The sequence below is a fragment of the Uloborus diversus genome, chromosome 3 (assembly GCF_026930045.1).
Source record: "Uloborus diversus isolate 005 chromosome 3, Udiv.v.3.1, whole genome shotgun sequence".
NCBI lineage: Eukaryota > Metazoa > Arthropoda > Arachnida > Araneae > Uloboridae > Uloborus > Uloborus diversus.
This window is the reverse complement of record NC_072733.1, coordinates 119,305,682-119,326,462: the sequence shown is the minus strand read 5'-3', so window position 1 is coordinate 119,326,462 and position 20,781 is coordinate 119,305,682. Positions and strand designations below refer to the sequence as shown.

At 32.6% G+C, this 20,781-nt stretch overlaps 1 protein-coding gene across 1 annotated transcript in view; it reads left to right on the top strand.

Annotated features, from left to right (window-relative positions):
• Positions 1-20,781, top strand: part of LOC129218917 (synaptojanin-1-like) — a 186,162-nt gene that overhangs the window by 45,602 nt on the left and 119,779 nt on the right. Inside the window, exons 4-6 of the mRNA XM_054853238.1 lie at positions 2,027-2,252; positions 10,893-10,976; positions 16,098-16,159. Of these exons, the coding sequence (XP_054709213.1) occupies positions 2,027-2,252; positions 10,893-10,976; positions 16,098-16,159 (372 nt within the window). The remainder of the gene's footprint in view (positions 1-2,026; positions 2,253-10,892; positions 10,977-16,097; positions 16,160-20,781) is intronic.

The window sequence follows — 20,781 nt, the reverse complement described above, 5'->3', positions numbered from 1 at the left end:
AGTAACCCTGAAACGAATAAAAATCTTTAACAAAATGGATAAAAATTCATTGCACAGTGAAATGTTGAAGCAGAGATTAAAAGATGCTGTCGTTTATTACGAGAGCTTGCTTACTGAAAATCATTTGATTGCATCAGAATCATATCAAGTTCAATTTCTCGCGTCCATTTTTATAGACAGGTAAAGAATTTAATAAAACGTATACAAAATTGCGCGTATCTCGTTGAAAATAATAGAGAAATGAATACCCGTGAAGATTGCATAAAATACAATCAATTGTCCATCATCAACTGTCATCGCCAATTTTTGATAAAATGATTCGATATATGCCTGGTATACTTCTAAACTTTCTGACAAAAGAGAAATTTTCCTGAATGTAAATGAAGTATGTTCCAACGACTCTTTTACAAAGAAGTTGCTCCTGTAAGCAATCTTCCTTTATAAATCGTGCGAGATGTCAAAACAGTTTTTGTTTTCCATGTTTTTATGATAAATATCATTCTGGTGTATGTATATAAATAACAGCTACATTGTTAAAAATCATCTATAAATTAAGCTCTACAGTGATTTTGTAGCCGTTGTAATTCAAATTTTAACTTGTATCGATTTAATTTATCTTCATTTTCTCTATTAAAGTGCTTTACGTGTTCAAAAATTTCGCATTATCTTCAATTCAAATTCTACAAAGCTGTAACAGTCACTTGATAAATGAATAAAAAAGAAACTTGCAGTGGATTTGAACTCGGATCGGCCGCATGGAACCCCAGAGCGCTGCCCACATGACCACCGGGCGCTTGTTTACGAACTATCTCTACTAGTTTATAAGTTGCGCGTAAATCTTTAAAGGTTGTTTTCTCGGAATTTTATGGCTAGTGCGCTTTATTACTTTACCCTGAGAGTACCCTTAAAGGATACTACTAATCTACCAAATCTCATCCCGATCTGAATTTCCGAGACCGTAACCTCTCCTTGTTAGTCAAAGAAATCTAATTTAACACTAGTAGGGCCAGACCAGTAACTGACTTCACTGTAAAAGAATTTTAAATGCATTCAAAATTTTTTGATTTTGATCAATTCCTTTGTTGTAAATATTGATAAACATCCTCTACAAAAAGAAAAAAAAATCCATTTATCTTATTTTGTTTCTATACATATTTCAAATATACCTGGAATTGCCAATAGTAGTCAAAATGACCATGAGTTTCTTTTGTTTGTAGTTTTGTTGGATAATTCCATACGAGAGGCAGAAAAATAGTGATATTAAGTCTTTGACCTTCAGTCATTCGTTTTTCATAGAAATATTCGCTTGTACAAATTTTCACCATTTCCTCCAGTGGAATTGAGCTAAGCACACATGATAGATGTTAGAAACAGATTTTTTATTTGTTTTATCTAATTGTTTTATGTTAAACTGTATGAGTTATAGTTTATATTAGAACTAACATAAATTGTTTTTCTTTGTTACATACATTTTTACACAAGATTTAGAGCTTATTTTATAGAAGGGTAATTTTGACCATTTCTGGACGTTCTAGGTATAATGAAATATCAGACATCTTAGTGTTGAATTATTAATGGAAAGCGGGACACAATGAAACAAAAAATTTAAAATTCAAAAAATTTGGAAACTTAGATTCTGAAACATTTTAAGGTAGATTTGTAATGCAACTTAAAGTAAAACACATGCTTTAAAGTTTGTTATCTGCTCATAATATTTTCTGTCTTCTTTTTTTCTTCTTGAAAAATGCCTAAAATCACAAGGTTTTGAGAGGGGCCATGGCCCGCACGTACTGTAAACAAAATCACTGAAACCTGAATCGCTCTTTATTGATAACAAATGAATTAGATATCTTTACCTCACGCAATCATAGAAGACTCAAAATTAAAAAACAGAAAATGTGTAGTATTCTCTGAGCAGAGATGTTCTGCTCGTGTATTCCTTCTAATGTATAATAGCATTTAATCTTCAAGATGCATTAGCATTGAAAAATGTGTAAAAGTTATAATTTTACCTCTTATTTTTCAGGAACAGAACTATGCATATAAGCTTCATTAGAGATGGCATTGCTTGTGAAGATTGGTTACTTAAAGTTGTTTGTGGTGGAATTGAAATTCGCACTATATATGTTGGTCATCTTCAAGCTCGTGGTTGTATATTTTCAAGGCTTAGCTCAGAACGTGCTGGAACTCGATTCAATGTCCGAGGCACAAATGATGAGGGCTGTGTTGCAAATTTTGTTGAAACAGAACAAGTAAGCTTTAGCAGCCACCTGAAAAATTGATATTTGTAGTTACATAGTTTTTTTATTCATTATATTAAATGGAATGGTAGACTGAAGCCTCAAAAATAAACTTATTTAACAGATACTTATGTAGCCAATCTTTGTAATGGTAAAGAAAAAGAATTAATAAAATATTCGCTGCTGAATTAAGTTGAAAGGTTTTCTGAATTTTCGTTGTTCTAGAATTAAAAGAGCCATGTGTCACTCATGCATAATCCAGAGTCTACGCAGCAACCACTACTTTGTAAAGCAGGGTTCAAACTTGGTATTTATGATAGCCATAAATGTCTACTGTGTAATTCTCATTGTTTTATCCTTTACGAAGTCATTAATTGTTCAATTAAATGTTCTTAAGTTCCTAACATGTTTTCTGCCTTAAGTGTAAACATTTTATCTTATGACAGACATTGAGTGCAACAATTTCTTTCAATACAAGTTCAACTGCATAGTTAGCTGTTTTTGCTGGGTGGTAAAGTATGTGTATGGCATGATCTGTCGTAAGCAGGAACATGTGTTCTATAAGGTTCTGGATTGAATACAACATGTGTCCACTAATGCTGGTGCTGCGATGCATATGTAAATTATTAGTTCTTATAAAAGCTTGACGACAGAGGTTAATGGCTTATTTTATAAAAAAAATGACACTGTTATAAAATTTCAAAAAAGTTTTTTTCTGATTTGACGGCATCATGCTCTGTTTCATATAACAGCAAGTATGTAGACAAGGGTAGTTATACCTCCTAAATTGAGTTTTTGTGGCTGTCACAATGATATTTAAATAGCTGCCAGCTTTTCTATTTTTTATGCTAAAACAATAAAACTTCTATGAGCAACCACCTCCATTAAGGAACAATTTTCTGAGGCACCGATTTTCTTCCCTATCTTCTCAATGATAGAAAACTTCTGGAAGAGACCCTCGAAACCTCTCCTAATGACCAGCAAATTGCAAAATTCAAGAAGGCATTTTCTGTAAGAGAAAATCAGAAGAGAAATACCGAAAAGAAAGCAATAAACATTTCAGTCTGGACACAAATCTGTGTTCTCTTGCATAAGAAAGAGGAAATAAACCAGAATAAATGGGTAAAAACTATAGATCTAAGATGTTACAAAAAGGAGGACATAGTTTTTCAACACTTGGTATGCTCAGGTGACAGTTGGAAATCTAGCGACAGGTCAGGCGCGTGTCTGTCATTGTTAGAGGTTGATAAGGACAAGCAGTTTTGCAAAAGGTTGTTCTCTGAATTCAGATGTTGTTTACAAACAACATTCTTCGTTCATTTTCATGGTCAGAATTTATTTTTAGCTCATTTGAACAGGTGACAAATAGATAAGGCTCATGTTGTACTCTGATCACAGCAATGTTAAGAACATAAATTTTTGCGGCTAAAAGCTGAACTGGAAACAAAAGTTGTTTCAGAAAATCTAGCTGAAAATCCCTTCTTGCAATTTAAGCAAATCCATTCCTGAATGGAAAAGTGATGTAAGAAGTATATTTTAGAGCAGAAAATTTTCAGTTTCTCTATTTAACTATATTCTAGTCATAACGTTCTTTGCGTAAACAGAACATACAGATTTCTGTCAATGTTTTTATTGTTTTTTGCATTTTCAGAAACCACCTCCTAGAAGGTCCAACCTCCATTAATGACTACTTTTTTGAGGCACAGAGAGTGGTCTCTCCTGAGAAGTTTCATTGTATTGCTACTTTTCTCGATAATTTTGTTTTGTACAGGGATGAGATTTTTCCGGCTTTTGCCGAAATTCCAGCTTTTTCTGCTGGCTTTTAAAACCTTTCCTCCTTTTTCTGCCTCATTCAAGTCTTATTTTTCTCAAAAATCGGGAAAAAAATATGATTTTTAAAAATTTTTGGTACTTGATTTCTTATTCTTTCTATTTTTTCCCCTTGAATCTTCATCGTACGCGACATCTGCCAAAAATGTATGTATTGGAATCATGCCAACGACATCAAACACGTGCTGCGCCGAAAGTTGCATGCCTTGTTTGAGATTTCAATCTTTTTGCATCCTGCAAGTATTTCACTTATTTTTAATGTTGGATGGTTTTTTACTGTATGCTACCTTATATCTGCTTACTTTATTCATCATTTCAATAATGTTTTTATTTCTTTATTTTATTTTAGAAAAAATTCAGAAGTCAATCAAAAAACGTGGCTTAACACCCACAGTCTCGAATTTATTGAAACTTGGCATGGTTACTTTTTTTTTGTGTATTTAAGGCAGTGTAAAAAACTATTTATGGTGAATCTCAAATGGTTTAGAATCTACAGCCTGTTAAAAGTTTTGAAATTTCATGATTAAATGAGGCAGCTGCAAGTTGTTCTTTTGATTCCAAAATCGTATTAGGAAGCTTTTAAAAACAAATTTTGGGTTCCAATGCAAGGAAAAAGATAACCAATCGTTTATATATTTATTTATTTTCAATTCTTACTGTGAAAAGTATGTTTTACCACATAAAGAAACTTTAGACTTTTCTCTGTTGTAAATTTTTACTTTACAAACAGACTTAATTTTAAAATTTATGTTCTTATTCGTTTAACACTATAAACTCAAATGTTTTTAATGAAAAAATGTATTTTCTCCAAAAAATATGAAAAGTTGATACTATTGAGTGATGCAGCCAAGATTGACCTCTGGCTCCCCCATCCCTTTGTTCAAGGACTCAGGGGTTAAAAATTGTTGCCTCTTTTTCAAAATTTAGATTTATTTAGGATTAAACACTCTTGCGAAAAATGGTAAAATGCAGCAAATTGTACAAAATTGTTACTTATACTTAATTAAATACGTATTACCTTTAAAACTGGTAAAATAGCCATTTTTGTTGAATTTTTGAATATCATTGCTTCTAGGTTCTTTTTTGATGCGGTTTTGGGATATCAACCCTTTGACGAAATGTTTTTGGATATCATCCCTTTTAGGATTTTTTTTTGGATTTCCACTTTTTTGCTCTCTGACCACTCTCATCACTGTTTCTAATACAATAGAATGGCTCAAAAGTCCTTTTTTGAATATATAGTCTTTGTGTGGAGAGCAGGAACACTAAAGCATGTTGCCATGAATGATATTGACCAAAACTTTCTGAGTTAACTGTAAAGATGCTCAATATTAAATGGGAGCTGCTTTTATAACTTTGAGCTGTACTAAGGGCACTTTTGTGCATAAAATTGGTAGTCATTAACTATTTTGTGGCAGCCTTGAATAAGAGATCAGTTATATTCAAGTTTCTACAACATCCATAACAAAAGCTTTCTGAAGCAAAAATTAGCCCTTTCCACTTGATTTTCTTCGACTGTATACTGTCATTGTACTAGTAATATTTAGCTTCAAGCTTCCAGCTTGTATCGAGCAACGTTCCATGTGCAAGATTCAAATGGCATTTAACTGAAATAAAATCTCCAGTGGGAAATTTATTTTACTTAATGCTAAGTAATGCATAGCAAGATTTTCTTTACAGTTGAGCTGCAAGCACGTCAAGAATTTGTGCCTGCTGTGTCGAAAGACAAAACTTAAAGTATCAATTAATACTTTTTATTGTGTTAGATTTTGCTTTCATTTCGTTGTATCCTTCTGTAGCACTTATGATAAAAAATTCATGACAACGTTGCCAACAATATTCTAGTACGAAAGATGTTCTGCTCAGGTAGAAACGTACGTTAACTGCTTTTTGAGCCATGGCGGAAACATGGTTTGACAAAAAAGCCAACATCTAGGAATAACTTGGCGAGGCAAGTTTGGAGAAAAACGTGCTTAAATAATCAGAAAGGCTCTAAAGCGGCAATGCTGATGGAGCTGCATATACAATGCGAATTGGGGTCTTCTCTTATTTCTTCGCTCGACTCTGTAAGAGCTGAAAGGGAAATAATTAAGCCTCAAGCCTCTTTTTCAATGGGAAAACTTCATTGCTCAAGAGTAATTAAAAAGGGCATAGCAGAACCGACAAGCGACAATTTTACAATAAAAAAGGAACTACGGTATATACTCGCGTAGAAGTCGATCTCACGTATAAGTCGACCCCCCTCCCCCACCTTCAGAGAAAAAAATCAGAAAAAATTTCAAACCTGAGCATAAGTCGACCCCCAACTTCCGAAAGAAAATCGCAAAATATTTTCAAATAAATTCAAACATAAAAAACACATTTATTTACAAAAGAAAAAACAGCAAAATATAAAAATCTATCAAAAGCGTTCAAACTCAGATTCCAAGTCAGATGCGCAGTAAAGTTCACTGAAGTCCTTCTCCGTCATCCCTTGCATTCGACGAACCTCACCGGCCTACCGGTAAGTACCCAATTACTAACCGCAGCGTTCTATGATCAACCGATTACCACATCGGTTACCATTCTAAGCAGTTGATTGGAACAAGTGATCATTAGCTCTCACGTGATTAACTATCCGGTAGTGCTCGTTGAACGTAAGCATCGTATCATCATAAACATCGTCCGCGGCAGCGAGGGAATCTAACTCCGTGTCGCTGTCGGCAACGATTTCTCTTAATTGTTGATTTTATTCTTAATGAATATAAAAAATTTTTCTTGTTTTGTGAACATTTTTTAGGCTTGTTTTATTATTATTTTTTATTAAATCCGTTTAATTTGTCACACGATCAACTTTGCGACTCATACCTGTAACCACACGTCGCTTTTCGCGTTGTGTTTTGATCGGAATTTTTTTTTGGAAATTTTAACTCGCGCATAAGTAGTCGATCCCCCCATCTCGAGCCTTATTTTTTGGACAAAATTTCTCGACTTATGTGCGAGTATATACGGTATGCGTTTTTTACTTCAATATTGTTTTTTTATTACAGGTTGCTTAACACAAGGGCCTGTTATCAGTAAGTGGGCCCTGGTATCAGATATTATAAAGAGCCCTCTCTTACGCTTGCGAACAATGTCGGGACGACATTTCGACCTTTCAAATATCCCTGCTCCCCTCTTAATTCTAAAATGAAAGTACTTATGTGATTGATCTTATCATAGGTAGCTCGTACGGGGGGCAAGAGGGGCAACTGCTTCACTTCCGAAAGTAAAGGGGCCTTGCCCGCTCACTTTTCAGCGTGAAAAAGTAATGATTGGTTTGAAAATTATTTTTTGTTGGGTGAATTGATTTATTTCACGAAAGTTAAAACTTAAGATTCCAAATAAATGAACTTTTCTCATCATATTTCATAAGCAGGGTTGGGAAACAACCATGGCAAAAATGGAAAAAACCGGAAAAAATGACAAATATGGAAAAAATTTCAAAAACCTAATTGTAAATAAAGTAGCATTATATGGTTAATCAAGAAATAGTGACAGGATAATATAAATAATGCACTTTAATATTTTAGTTAATGTCTCTCCATGTTACTTCTAATTTCTAAGGTGAAAAATAAATAAAAAACAAATGTTGGGATTGCAAAACTTAAGATTTCAAATGTTTGCTAAAACAATTTTTTCAGAATGAGCCAATTCCTTCAATGCTAAAACAAAGAATGGTTACTTAAGCTTAGTAAATTAATAAAAAGATTGAATTTTAATTATATATATATATATATATATATATATATATATATATAATAACTTTTTTTGATCCCACTAAAATTTTTAAGCTATTTAATAACGGAATATGTACTTGAATATAGAAAAATATTAACTTTTCCTCACTAAAGATATAATGCATTTTTTCTCACTTACTGGGAAAATGGATAGCCAAGAGTAGAATTTAAAAAGAAGAAAAAAGCTGATATGTGCATTCTATATTAACTCTACTTTTTCGTAATATTAGCTCACTCTACAGAAAATGGCAAAGCCTTTCATCAATTATCAGTAAGAAGTTACCCCTGTGGGTTCAATACCAATGTATTGTTTGGTGTGATAACTCACATGAATTCTTTGGTGTGAGGAAGAAAGTGATTATGAAGATGGTATAGACTATGATGATTTAAGTGATATTTCAATGTAAAGAAGTTTATTTTGCTTTTTAATTACTTTTTTTTCTTTTATTTTATAGTTGCATCTTGATTAAGTTTGCTTTATATAGATATTTAGTATTCTGTAAAAAATGCTATAATAAATAAGCTAATTACATTTTCATTGTAAGTTAATTATTTATTTGTCTTAGATGTTACAAACTGAAATTTTATGTTAATGTTTAAAAATTTAAAAGTAAAAATGCTCCATAACTTTAAAAGTTAAATCTTAAATTTTTTTAAACTATAAAAATAATTAAATTAAAATTTTATCAAAATCTTTTCATGCTTTTATATAAAAGGGGGAAAAAAACTGTCCATAAGTTGTTAACACAAAATCTATTTTTGCCACTTTGGCAAAAACCTATTTTTGCCGGGCGGTAAAAACCGTGGTTTTTTCTGCCTCCGGCAAAAACTTGCCAACCCTGTTCATAAGAATGAAACTTTAAAATCAATGGGAAAAGTCTGATGGTCATCTGTCCCGATTTCTGATGCTATATTCCACATGTTTGGAGCATGTCGATGTTTCCTCCCTCAATATATATTTTTATTATTAAACTGAAAATGATAGTATCAGTAAATGGGAAATATACATAATGTATATATACTGATAAGTCGATGCATCAGTTGCAGTTTTTTAACTGTAGCAAATAAGGAAAGTCACCTGCAGTACATTAGTAAAAAAGAAAAGAAATATTGGATATATGGAACTATTTCACAATTATCTTCAAATCTTCAGATGCAAAAGGCTGTGGAATCCCCTATACCAGAGGGGACCACCTGTTGTGTCTTTTCCTGCAACAAATTCATCCCCTTGGTTTTCTTGGAATTAGGAGTTAGAGGCAATGGCAACCCCTTTGGGGAATCCAGTTCAACATTTGCGACAAATGCATGTCATCTGTTCCTAAATGTTGGCTTTTGTATTAACTAAAGTGTGTGTTTGTGTTGCTGCTTTCTTAGCGGAATTTAAAAACCGGTCACGTAGTGATCCTCTTTCTTTTATATTTATTTTCTTTGGTGTTGCTGTCATAAATATTCTACTTGAAATAGGCTTAATCAATGTCAAAGGAAATCCAATGTTTAATCCTGGGTGCCATTTCTAACAAAAGAGGTGTTGCTGCTCTATGATCTTCGGAACCTATGTTAACATGAACCTAGTCTGAATTCCGTCTGATATGTAAAACTTTACATAGGTTTGAAAATAAGTAGAAGAACTGAGCACCTGTGAGCTCCCATGCAAATCTAGCCATAGTTTAAGGTACAATTAAGTAGCATTGGATAATATACGAGTATATGGAACAAAAGGACCTTTTTTATGGCATAAAAGGATTTCAATTTTCAGTAGAACCTGAGCAGCAATTAGATTATTTGAAGCAGTGAAAAGCAAAGGGATGTAAGTGGACATTTTCAAGTTTTGAGTAAAAGACATTTGAAATTAAGGAGCTAGGCAGGCTTTCATTGAATTTTTTTTCAAAATCATGCTGTATAGCAGCACCTACCAAGGCTATTAGTAGGGGAATGTGGGACAAAGTGAAATGGTGAAATATTTATTCTGCTTTTAGCTTCCCCTGCCTAGTAATATTTTAACTATAAAGTAACACATGTAGTCTATTCCAGTCAAGAAAAAAATACCTCTAAAAATCAAAGAGTATGATAATACAAGCAATTTTCAAAAATTGACACTCATATTGTAATATTTTGTTGTAAGTCAAAAATATTTTTTTCATTATTAAATGATAAAGTTCTTGTTATTAACATTTTAACTATTAGTTTAGACCTACTAATGTTCAGTGCAGTATCTATTTGTATCATGTTAAACTTATTTGTAGTTTTAATGCTTTGCAGTTAGTGATGTGCATGCAGGACTAAGTGAAATAGTCCATTTCATTTACTTATTCAATCCTTTATCAAATGACATACATGTTCATTTATTAATTAATTTATTTATTCATTCATTCTTTTATTCACTCATTTATTTGATCAAAACTATTTTTAACACTCATATAGAAAATATTTCATTTAGAAAGCTGTTTTATTTTTCACTTTGCCCCATGACAAAAATAAGTAAATAATCCCACCTTTTTTTGAAGGTACAAATTTACTGCCAGAAATAAAAAATAAAGTTTCAATGCAAGTTTTATTTTAAATATATTATTCTATCTTTATGCACCTTAATTTTCAGAACAAATTTCTAATTTGTTCATTTCGGAAAAAAAGTAAGATATCTTAACTATTTCTCTTTGCTCTACTTTCCTCTACTATATCTTGCCCCAAGACAGAGGAAAGGTTCACCTACCATTTGTAATGGTTATCTCCAAATTTTTAATTTTGTCACTTACACCCCTTTGCTTCTCACTGTCTCATTTTTTATATATATATGTTTCCTATCTAAAGAATTCCTTTTTTCCCCGAACTCCATTGAGAAAATTGCTGTATTAAGAGCATATTCTGACGCTGGTAATCTACGTTGTTTTAAATAATGAGTTTCAGAGTGCTTTTTGTTTTTTACTGGAAATAAGCAAAGGTTCCTATCTCTATCAAAAAGTTCTTATCTCTAGAAACTTGATTTTCATGTGTTTTTAATTTCAGACAAACATTTACAATGATTCATTATACCTTTATGCCCTCACCCCTCTCTCTCTCTCTCTAGGTTATCTATCTGGACAATAAAATTTGCTCGTATGTGCAGATTAGAGGCTCTGTACCATTATTCTGGGAACAACCTGGACTACAAGTAATTGAATTCTGTTTCTGTGTACATCTCAATACTATCTAAAATATTTTTCAAATGTGTTCATTCTGTAAAATTGCAAAATTATTGAAATTAAATGCAAAGTAAATTTAAAAGAAAAATATATTCAGGATTGCCAACCTTGGAGAAATAATTTGAGGAGCATCTGTGGTCATTTTGAGGAGCATTTTGAAATTTTGCGGAGCAGCGTAGTGTTTTGCATAAAATTCAATAAAAGAACTAAAACCACTTACTGTCCATTCTCGAAAGCAAAGACTACCACTCAAGACAGATTCCATTTCAAAAGGGGGCGATAAGTTGAAGATGGGCACTTTCCGCTAGCAACTGCTATCTGTCTTTTTCGATGCTACATTGGAAAAACTGCTGAACACGTTACTTTGCACCTTTTACTTCCCGGATCCCTCCCTATTTTGATAAAATCAGACCAGACCTGACGCATGCGCTAATCAGCGCTAGGTCTTGGCTAAGGAAAATAAACAGTATCTGAAATTCTTTTTCAAATTTGATAATCATTTTATGCACTAGGTTAACAGCACCAGTAACAGACATGCTTAAGACATCACTCTCAAGTTAATCCAGTTTTCTGAGTCTTTTAATGTATTTAGACTTTTAAAACTATTTTTCTCTCATGCTACTACATCTCATCTAACGTTTGGCTGCTTCTGGATCTTCTAAATTAGTTAATTCTATTTTTATTTTCTCAATTTCGGAAAAAGGTACGAACCGCTGTAACAGACACCAACAGTGCTGATGATACTTAGCAACAAATAGGATGAGGAAACGATGAGTAATGAACACAAATCTCCCTTTTCTCTTCAAAATGTGCAAAAGTTCTTTATTTTTAGATCTAAAACCTTATAAAATTCAAATGAGCATGAAACACCAGCCGACCTCATGGTGACTGCTCATAACCTTCCACTACTGCCTTGTAAATACCAACTGGCTCATAAAATGCACTCTGATAACACTTCATGGTTGCACTGTATTCATGGGCAACAGCAACATGAGTTTTACCTGCCTAAAATTCTTATTATTTAAATCCAAACTTACGACTGTCTGTTACTGCTGCTGTTACCCTAGCATGAAAATAAAAAACAGCTTTAAATACTAAGTCATACTTGAAAACACTTGGTCAGTAAATGCGGAACAAAATAAATTTTTTGAGCAGCTGCGGAGTTTTTCTTTTTTTGCGGAGCATTTCTGCAAGATGCGGAGCAGTTGGCATGCCGTTAATTGCAATTGATTTAAATTAAACATCAATGTTGGTTTAAGTCAGAATTCCCATATGAATCAATATTTCTTTCTGGTAAAAGAATATGTTACTGACAATTTACTGAAGGGGATGAGTGAAGATGCAATTGGTTTTCAAGTATTTTGATGTGCAATTAAAATACAGTAAAACCTGTCTACAACAATACTGTTGGGACCTTAAAAAATATTGTTATAGACAGGTTATTGTTATAGACTGTTTGATTATTTGTGCTGACATTATTCTGGGACCAAGAAAAATATCGTTATAGACAGGTTTATTGTTATAGACAGTATTGTTATACACAATTTTCACTGTATTCCTGTATTATATACAAAAAGTTAAATGTCTTTATAGTGATAATGGCTTCAAAGTTCAAATTATTGAACAGAAATTAATTTTTGTGATCTTGAAACATCTAAATATTTATTAGAAGTGCTTTTTAGTGTTGTAACCTTTATAAGAAACTGAGCGATGCCAATATGATTTAATTTCCCTGCTATGTAACGTAAGGGTGTTATCCCTATAATGCAAAAACATAATCAAGTTAAAAAGCCTTATAAACGCTTGAAGGTTCAAGCAGCAGCAGAACTGGTAGTGTGCTTTATCAGTGTAAAAATTCTTCAAGCAGTGTTTAATTTTACCTGCAAGGCATTCTTGCGGAGTAATACCTAAGACTTCTACTGGGAGCTGACCTCTCAGCCATTTTGATGCCAACGGCTACGCTCGCTTGTGTTGTTTGCTAACAAATCTTTCCATTTTAAAGGTATATTTGTAGAAAAATGAGAGATTGTGCTGCAATAAATTGCACCAATCGTTGCAATCAAAAAATAGGAAGTTTAGCTTCCCAGCAGATGAAGAAAAAAGAAAGAATGGTTAATAAACTGCTGTCATGAAAATTTGATTCTGACGAATCACTGGCAACTTTGCATTGTAATTACTGTTATTTTATGGATACCTTACCTGTTTGGATAGCACCGATTAGGAAATATCTCCTTTTTCCTTTTTTTTTTTTTTGAACAAAAAAATAAGTCTACATATTGAAACTTTTGATTTAGTAAAAATTTAACTGCATTTTTTTTTTGTCTGCATTAAATACTTACAATCTACTTCATAAGTAGAACAAATTTGACATCTGCCAGCCTAATGGACAACAACAGCATTTTTTGTTTTTAATTTTAATACGATCAGTGTGACCTAAAAACGGCAGAAAACATTTTTTTTGTCTCATCTCAGAGCGATATTTTGAAAGTTATTGAAACTAAAAATAGATTAGTTTCGTTTTCCACTGAAACAGGGAGTCACGTGACCTCCGAGAAGTGACGTGGTATGTGCCTTGCTTCGCAGTTGCTTAACGTCTTTCTTCAATGTCCATGTGCTTTAGTAAAGTGCTTTAGGCATTTCTGTGTTTAGTTCGGGTATTTTTTTAGGTAACTTTTGTATTTATTTTTCTGTCAAAAATATGGTTTTTTGTGATCATTACATGGTTGAATGTTATCAGTTTCTAAACCACATCTTAACTTCCAAAAAAAAAATCTACTGTATATTCAGAAGGAACTGTTCCATTCTTTTCCTGTGCTTGCTCGCGCTATTTTTCAAATTTCCGAGAATTCTCCCAATTTACCCTAGGGAAGCAAAGAATGTACAGATTAAAGGGGGATGACACTTTCCAGGAATTTTGAGAGATTGCACGCCTGCAGGTGGTCAATGGTCATTTGAGACATTTGTTTTAGATGAACAGAAAGCATCACATAAACATGAATCAAAGAATTGATCTTAATATATCCTTGAATCCTAAATATTTCCTTGAATCATTATAGTCAAGTAATTGATCTTGCTTTGAAAGAATATTAATTGCTGGCAGAAATTCAATTAATTTCATACTTCAAATATAGAAGTTATTTCAAGAGTTATGAAAAGTGATTCACACCAACATTTTTTTTTCTTTTTATGCTCAAAAATATGAAAGAACTATCGCTCTTTTAGTAACAAAAAGAAAAAAAAATATCCATGCTTAATTTTGCTTAAACATAGATTTATATGAAAAATTATTTTTATAGTTTATATATCCTATGTTCCATTAAGGTTACTTATTTTTCGAAGTTCTCACAACTTCATCAATAACTTTTTTAGGCCCTTACATTTTTATAAATATTAATTTGTATCTTTTTTTTTGCATTAATTTTAAGAACCGAAAACAATGTACAATAATTGTTTTAAAGAAATTGTAATACCTTAAAATTATTCAAGCTTAAAGTTATATTTTCATTCAATTTTACTTTTTCTTTAAAATTATTATTATTAGTATTATTTTAAAATTGATATTTCCAACAAAATGCTCTTAGGGTAAATTAGAATTAAAAAAAAAAAAACTATTTACATTTTCTGTAAGCTTGGAAATATAGAATCTGTAAAAACACCAAAATATTTACAATTTATTCAAAATGCGTATTTTTACAAAAACATTTTTAAAATGAAACAGTATTGTACTTATTTTTGTTCTTATATCCTTTATCCACAATCTGCAGCTTTTTTTTTTTTTGAAGAAGAAGAAGTTGAATATTTTAAAAATAAATTGAACTGGAACTGATTAAAATATCATATTTTGCATCAAACAACATCTCAGATATTCTAATGTACTTTTTCTATCTATATATTTTTTTCACGTACCTGTTTTTGGCATTAAAATAATGTGTTTCGTTTTTCTTAATTGCTTACAAATTTTTTCTGGGTTGGCAGCAATATTGAAAGGCATTTTGCAGTTATAATTAGTGCCATAAATTTTCAAATTTAACTTTAAAAACATTGTATTTGAATTGAAAGGAAAGATTAAAATTGCGTGCACACTGCATTCCATCCATCTTTGGTCAGTCAAACCACGAACTTATTAACTCTACAACCCATCCACCTCTATTTTCTCATTTATAGTAATTATCCCGACTTATTAAGCGCTATTTTAAAAAATAAACCAAAAAATCACACCTCTGAGCTTCCATATACATCTCTGATTTCAGCTGGAAAAAAAATGCTTGTTGTAGCGTTCCATTGCACAATAATCTTTTAAAATCGAAAATGTATTGAAAATATTAAATGTACGTAACAAAATTAAGAAATTTAGAGGAACATCAGCATTAAATTCCCATTGAAAAACTTATTGCGAGGGGAAAGGGGCGTGGTGTACTTTGGCACAAATGACATCAGGCCAATCAGGGGTTGTTTCTTCTCACGGTGCTTCTAGGGCAATTACAATGCTTAATAAGTAATTAATGAATTTTTTGTGCAGAAATAGAATTGGATTTTCGGATTCAGGAGATCATTTTTGACAAGTTATCATAAAATTTTTTAAAATTTACAAGATGCTGTTGTTGTCCATTGGGGCCATTCCACAAAAAAGTCAACCCTTTGTCCTACACAATGGAATTTCATTAAAAGGTAATAACGAAAAAGGGTAATGACGAAAAATTTTTGCTTAAGAAATCACACATAAGTTTGTAATTTTTTAAGCAGAAAAAATTTGTTCCGTAATATTTTAAAGTATTATTTTTAATGAAATATGTGAGGTGTCACGTGCTGGACAAAACCGTTTTCCATGGAATGGTCTATTCGATGTTTTGAGCAATTCCTTTTAATGTGACTGGACTATTTTATGTTTGCTGAAAATCATCCTAACCAATTACTTACAATTTTGTCTTATTTTTATAATAATTAACACCTCTATCATGAAAATTACATGACATATGTTTGCTGAAAATCATCCTATCCAATCACTTACAATTTTGTCTTATTTTTATAATAATTAACACTCCTATCACGAAAATTTCATGACGTGAAAGTTATATGAAAATACATTCCAGGTGGGTTCTCATAAAGTTAAACTGTCGAGAGGAAGTGAAGCTTCAGCTCCGGCATTTGACAGGTAATCCTATCACTCAGTGTAAAATGTTGAAACTGTCTTTGATAAATTAGCTTAGGCATTAATAACTTTGTGCTGACATTTGTTTTTAACTCTTCTCATATTTTATCTTTTGCTGAGGATTTGCACATTGCTCATTTTTCTTCCATGCCCATTCAAAAATGTCTATCCCTTTTCATCAAAGTTAATGCAAGCCAACACTATTCGCAAAATTTAACATTTATGCTTACCAGGCTCACAAAAACTACTGCCGTGGGCAGGTAAATGGCAGTATCTGCAGAAATGAGTTTAAGATATTTGAAGAATTGCCTTTTGTATTCAATAGCATACTTGCCAACTCTACTGTTTTTAACGGGAGACTCCCGTTTTTTGCATCAATCTCCTAATTTCCCGTTTTTTAGCATTTTCTCCCGTTTTTGCAGTTTTTCAGTTAATTATCAAAAGTTTCACTTTCTTCTCAATAGATGGCCCCTTTTCTAATCATTCATCCATTTCAGGGGAAAGAACTCAATATAGTCCATAAAAATATGGACTGAAACCTATTTTCTCCCCCAGGGGTAATTATTCTATGACAATTACGCTAGAGAACGCCAAAATAAGTTGTCTGCACCAACTTGCAACAGGGTCATTCTTCTGAAAACCTAACTTTTGAACACAAACCTTTTGTTTTCTTTTTTTACTTCCTTTTACAAAGTAAAGGAAGTATTGTATTCACGAAAAAATTTTGACCCAAAAATAGGCCTTAATTTCCATTTTGCTCGCCCCCGAATGAATGTTGAGTTTTTTTTAATGTGACAAGTGGATATATGTCTAAGAACGTAGAGACACCCAAAATATCCATTTTGACGATCCCCGAATTATTTACAATGAGTTTTCTCATGACATCTGTACTAGGGTCTCCAAACCCGGGCCGAATTCAGTCCCGCTGGATTTCGGGATTGTAAGGAGCCAGTTCTGCAGCATTGACTTGATTCTTCTAAAAAATAAATTTTTATCTCAAAAAAAAAAAAAGCTTGTGTTTTTTAGGAAGGACTGCTTTTATTACTTGTATTAATAGTCTTTTTGAAAGTCAGATCTTAAGTAGAAATTATCGTTTGGTAAGCAAAAGTGTGCCGCTCAAATTGGATGGTAAAGGATTTTTGCTCTAAAAATATTGTGCTTGAAAACATGTGCTGTGGCTCCACTGCAATTGAATTTACTAAAATTAAATAATTGTGGACATTTAGAGAAAGATCCATATTAACTTCATCTTCTGAAAAAGATTTTTCTATTCTTTGCTGGATTATTGCTTAAGAACTGCAAATTTCGGACAATCGGACAAAAATGATGTCTGTTGGAGAAATGTTGCGTTGTATCCAATTTAACTTGCATTAATATTAAATACCCTTGTTGCTTCGTGAACGTTGGTCATTGTATCAGTGAATTTGATTGATTACAACAAGGGGTGAATACTGCTTGATTTCACCATTTCACCAAGTTGCAGTCTCAGTAAAAGTGTTTGAATAACTTTGCTAATTTTACCTCCCACTTTAAAGAGGAATTCAAAAACATTAGCAGCTTAACTTACCTCACTGCCATGCGAGTCATCCTATGCTTCATACAAGTTTCTGTCACCCGATTTAAAGTCGTTCGGAGTATATAAATGTCAGATTTTTTATTGTGCAGATTTTTCATTCTTTGGAGTGCTTTTTTTATAAATTAAAAATTTTCAAGTGCATTACTAAAGTTTAAAGAAGTTGCATGCAGGCCACTTCAGCAGGCTTTGGTATAGGATGTAATCCACTTTCTCTATTTTTTCTAAAGCGTAATGTACTGGATTTTAAATTATAGTGACAGTTTTCAAAAATGTTTATAAGTTATACACATTTTCTTAATTGCTGAAAGTATAAAAACTGAAACATCGAATGAGAATACCAATGAATTCTCAGAAAAATATTCTCTTTTTGTTGTGTTCTTAAATGGAAAATCCATCGTTGGTCATATGAGACAGTTTTTCTTGTTCTTCTTGCCGATATACGAGGAAGACGATTCAAACTTCAGATGATGCTTGTAAAAATAGTCGTTTTATGAGCTGCAGAAGCTGAAAAATGCTTGAATGGAAATAAATTGCAAGATTTCGAATCCCGCAGGATTGAGGGCAAAATCCCGCAGGATCAATCCCGCTAAATATCCTGCGGGATCCCGCAGGATTTGGGATCGGGATTTCTGGATTGGAAACCCTTATCTGTATGTACGTATGTGCATATGTATCTCGCAAAACTTAAAAACGGTATGTCCTAGAAAGTTGAAATTTGATAGGTAGACTCCTAGTGGGGTCTAGTTGTCCACCTCCACTTTTGGTTGCATTCGGTTGTTCCTGAGGAGTCTTTTACACCTTTTGGGGGAGGAATCATTGTTAGTGTCAATGCAAACTCAAGTGGTGTTATAATTTGGCAAACACTTGGAGACATATCGTCAAGCTTTTGGTCGCAAAATATTTTCGCCAACTTGGCGACAAAAAAATTGCTGTTTTTTCTAAAAATAAAATTGGTCTCATTTTTGTCGCTATGGGTGATAGTTAGCCATTGAGTCACATTAAAATGTCCAATATTCGGAAAACTAACCTGTATAAAACATTTTTTTGCTTCAGTTCGCAAGAAAATTGGGGCAAAAATATTTCAAGTGTTTCTTTGCTTACTCCAAGGCATCTATAACTATTATCATTAAATTGGGGTAAAGGGAAGTCATGTGATGCTCATTTTTATTCTTACATGAAAGGGTTACCTACTAGAAGTAACCATAAACAATGGCCCAGCTAAGTTCCAATTATTTTACTCATAAATAAAAAAAATTAAAAAATGCCTTGTTCACGGAAATAAAAAAAAAACTTTTAATATTTAAGAATCGAAGCCAATTTAATATCAAAGTAGTAGTTTTGTTAATTGTGCAAACAATCGGATATTTTAATGCTTATTTGGAACATAATATTAAGCTCTCTTAATTAAAGCACAGCTTAATTAGTAGTTTCAAATGTATGTTAAAGAATAGTATTTAGTAAATTTCAGGATATACTGGCAATTTTTAACTTTGGTAGAATGCCTACTATTGATGTTTTTTTCCCCTCCATCATTTATTTTCACTTCAAAAATTGATAAGATCTGTCACGGAGGTGAGACTCGCGGAGATGAGGAATTTTCCATTAATATCGGCCCAATAGATACATTTTTCAGGGAATTTTTTTTTTCTTCATTGCTACAATCTGCTCATATTGAGCATATGAAAACATGTTCACTTTTTTTTACATTAATTTACATCTCTGAAATTCAAGTCACAGAGGTGAGAAGTCAGAATAACCACACCAAGTCTTTAAAGCAAAAAATCTTCTTATTTTTCGACAAAAATCTCACAACTTCAACTGTGGTTGGAAATAAACAAAAGGACTCCCTTGTATCATAGAAAATAACATTTTATGCCATTACTGTCACGTGTTTTTGAGGAATGGCAAATAATGTTTAGGTAATGGAGGTGATAATTTATTGTGTGACATGACTTCTTGTCCTCCTAAAACGAACTAAAACAAAATATTAAAAAAATAAATATTCTTAAACAATTAGTATTTGAGACACTTATGAAAGAAATAATAAATAAAAAATATATACTTTTAATTAAACAAGTTATTAAGGAGCATAAACAGTCACACAAGGTGTGTGACATGCCGTGGAGATGAGAATTCACATGCTGTGAACCAAAAATATACTAAAATAAAAATTATTATTAAAAAATTGATCGCTGGTTTAAATAGATATAGTTTTGATCAAATTAAAAATCATTGTTAAATGAATTGTTCCTTAAAGTTTTTACTGTAAAATGTGTGTGACAGAAAAGTTACACTTCTTGAAGAATGATCCAACAAAGTTACATTTAAAGGTGATTCTGCACAATTTTTTCCCTTAAGTATTGTTTATAGGTATGACAGAAAAGGGTAGCTGCTAGATATTCCATTTTTCCCCCATAATTATTTTTATGCTGCAAAAATTGTTTTTTTTTTTTTTTTTTTTTAAAATCTGACTACTTCCGATTTTTTTCTTGTTTCGAAAAAAATCATTTTTTTTCTTCTGTCGTGTCCATGGACAATTAAATGGCTCCGTGTGTCTTTAAGACCGCGTACGCTAGCTGCAACGCATCTGTGCTGTAGAGGACCTCTCGAAGTTCTGAAGCCAGTGGCACCATACCCAGCTGCAGAACATGTGGGATAAGGGCCGGGCACTCAAGAATGTGATCCGGAGTCAGTTGGGCATCGATGCAGTTCTTGCAGGGAATATAAGTTCTCGTTTTGTCGGGAAGAATTTTCATCCCTTTATAGTGGTTTGTTCTTAATCTTGCAATTGTAGATGTTGGGATTCTGGGGCAATCAAAGTCGGTGATGAGGGGCTTCCTAAAGGTATGTGGCAGAAGTCTATGTTTTGTGACAGCATTTGCGTCTGCTAGCGTGATGGTGGTGCAAGGTTTGCCAATGTTTCTGCCTTCTTTTGCTAGGGAATCCGCACACTCATTCCCTTCAATATTCACGTGTGGCGGTATCCATTGCAGCATGCAGGATTTCCCATTGCCGTGCAAGTCTTCGAGTAGGGCATTTATCGCAGAGG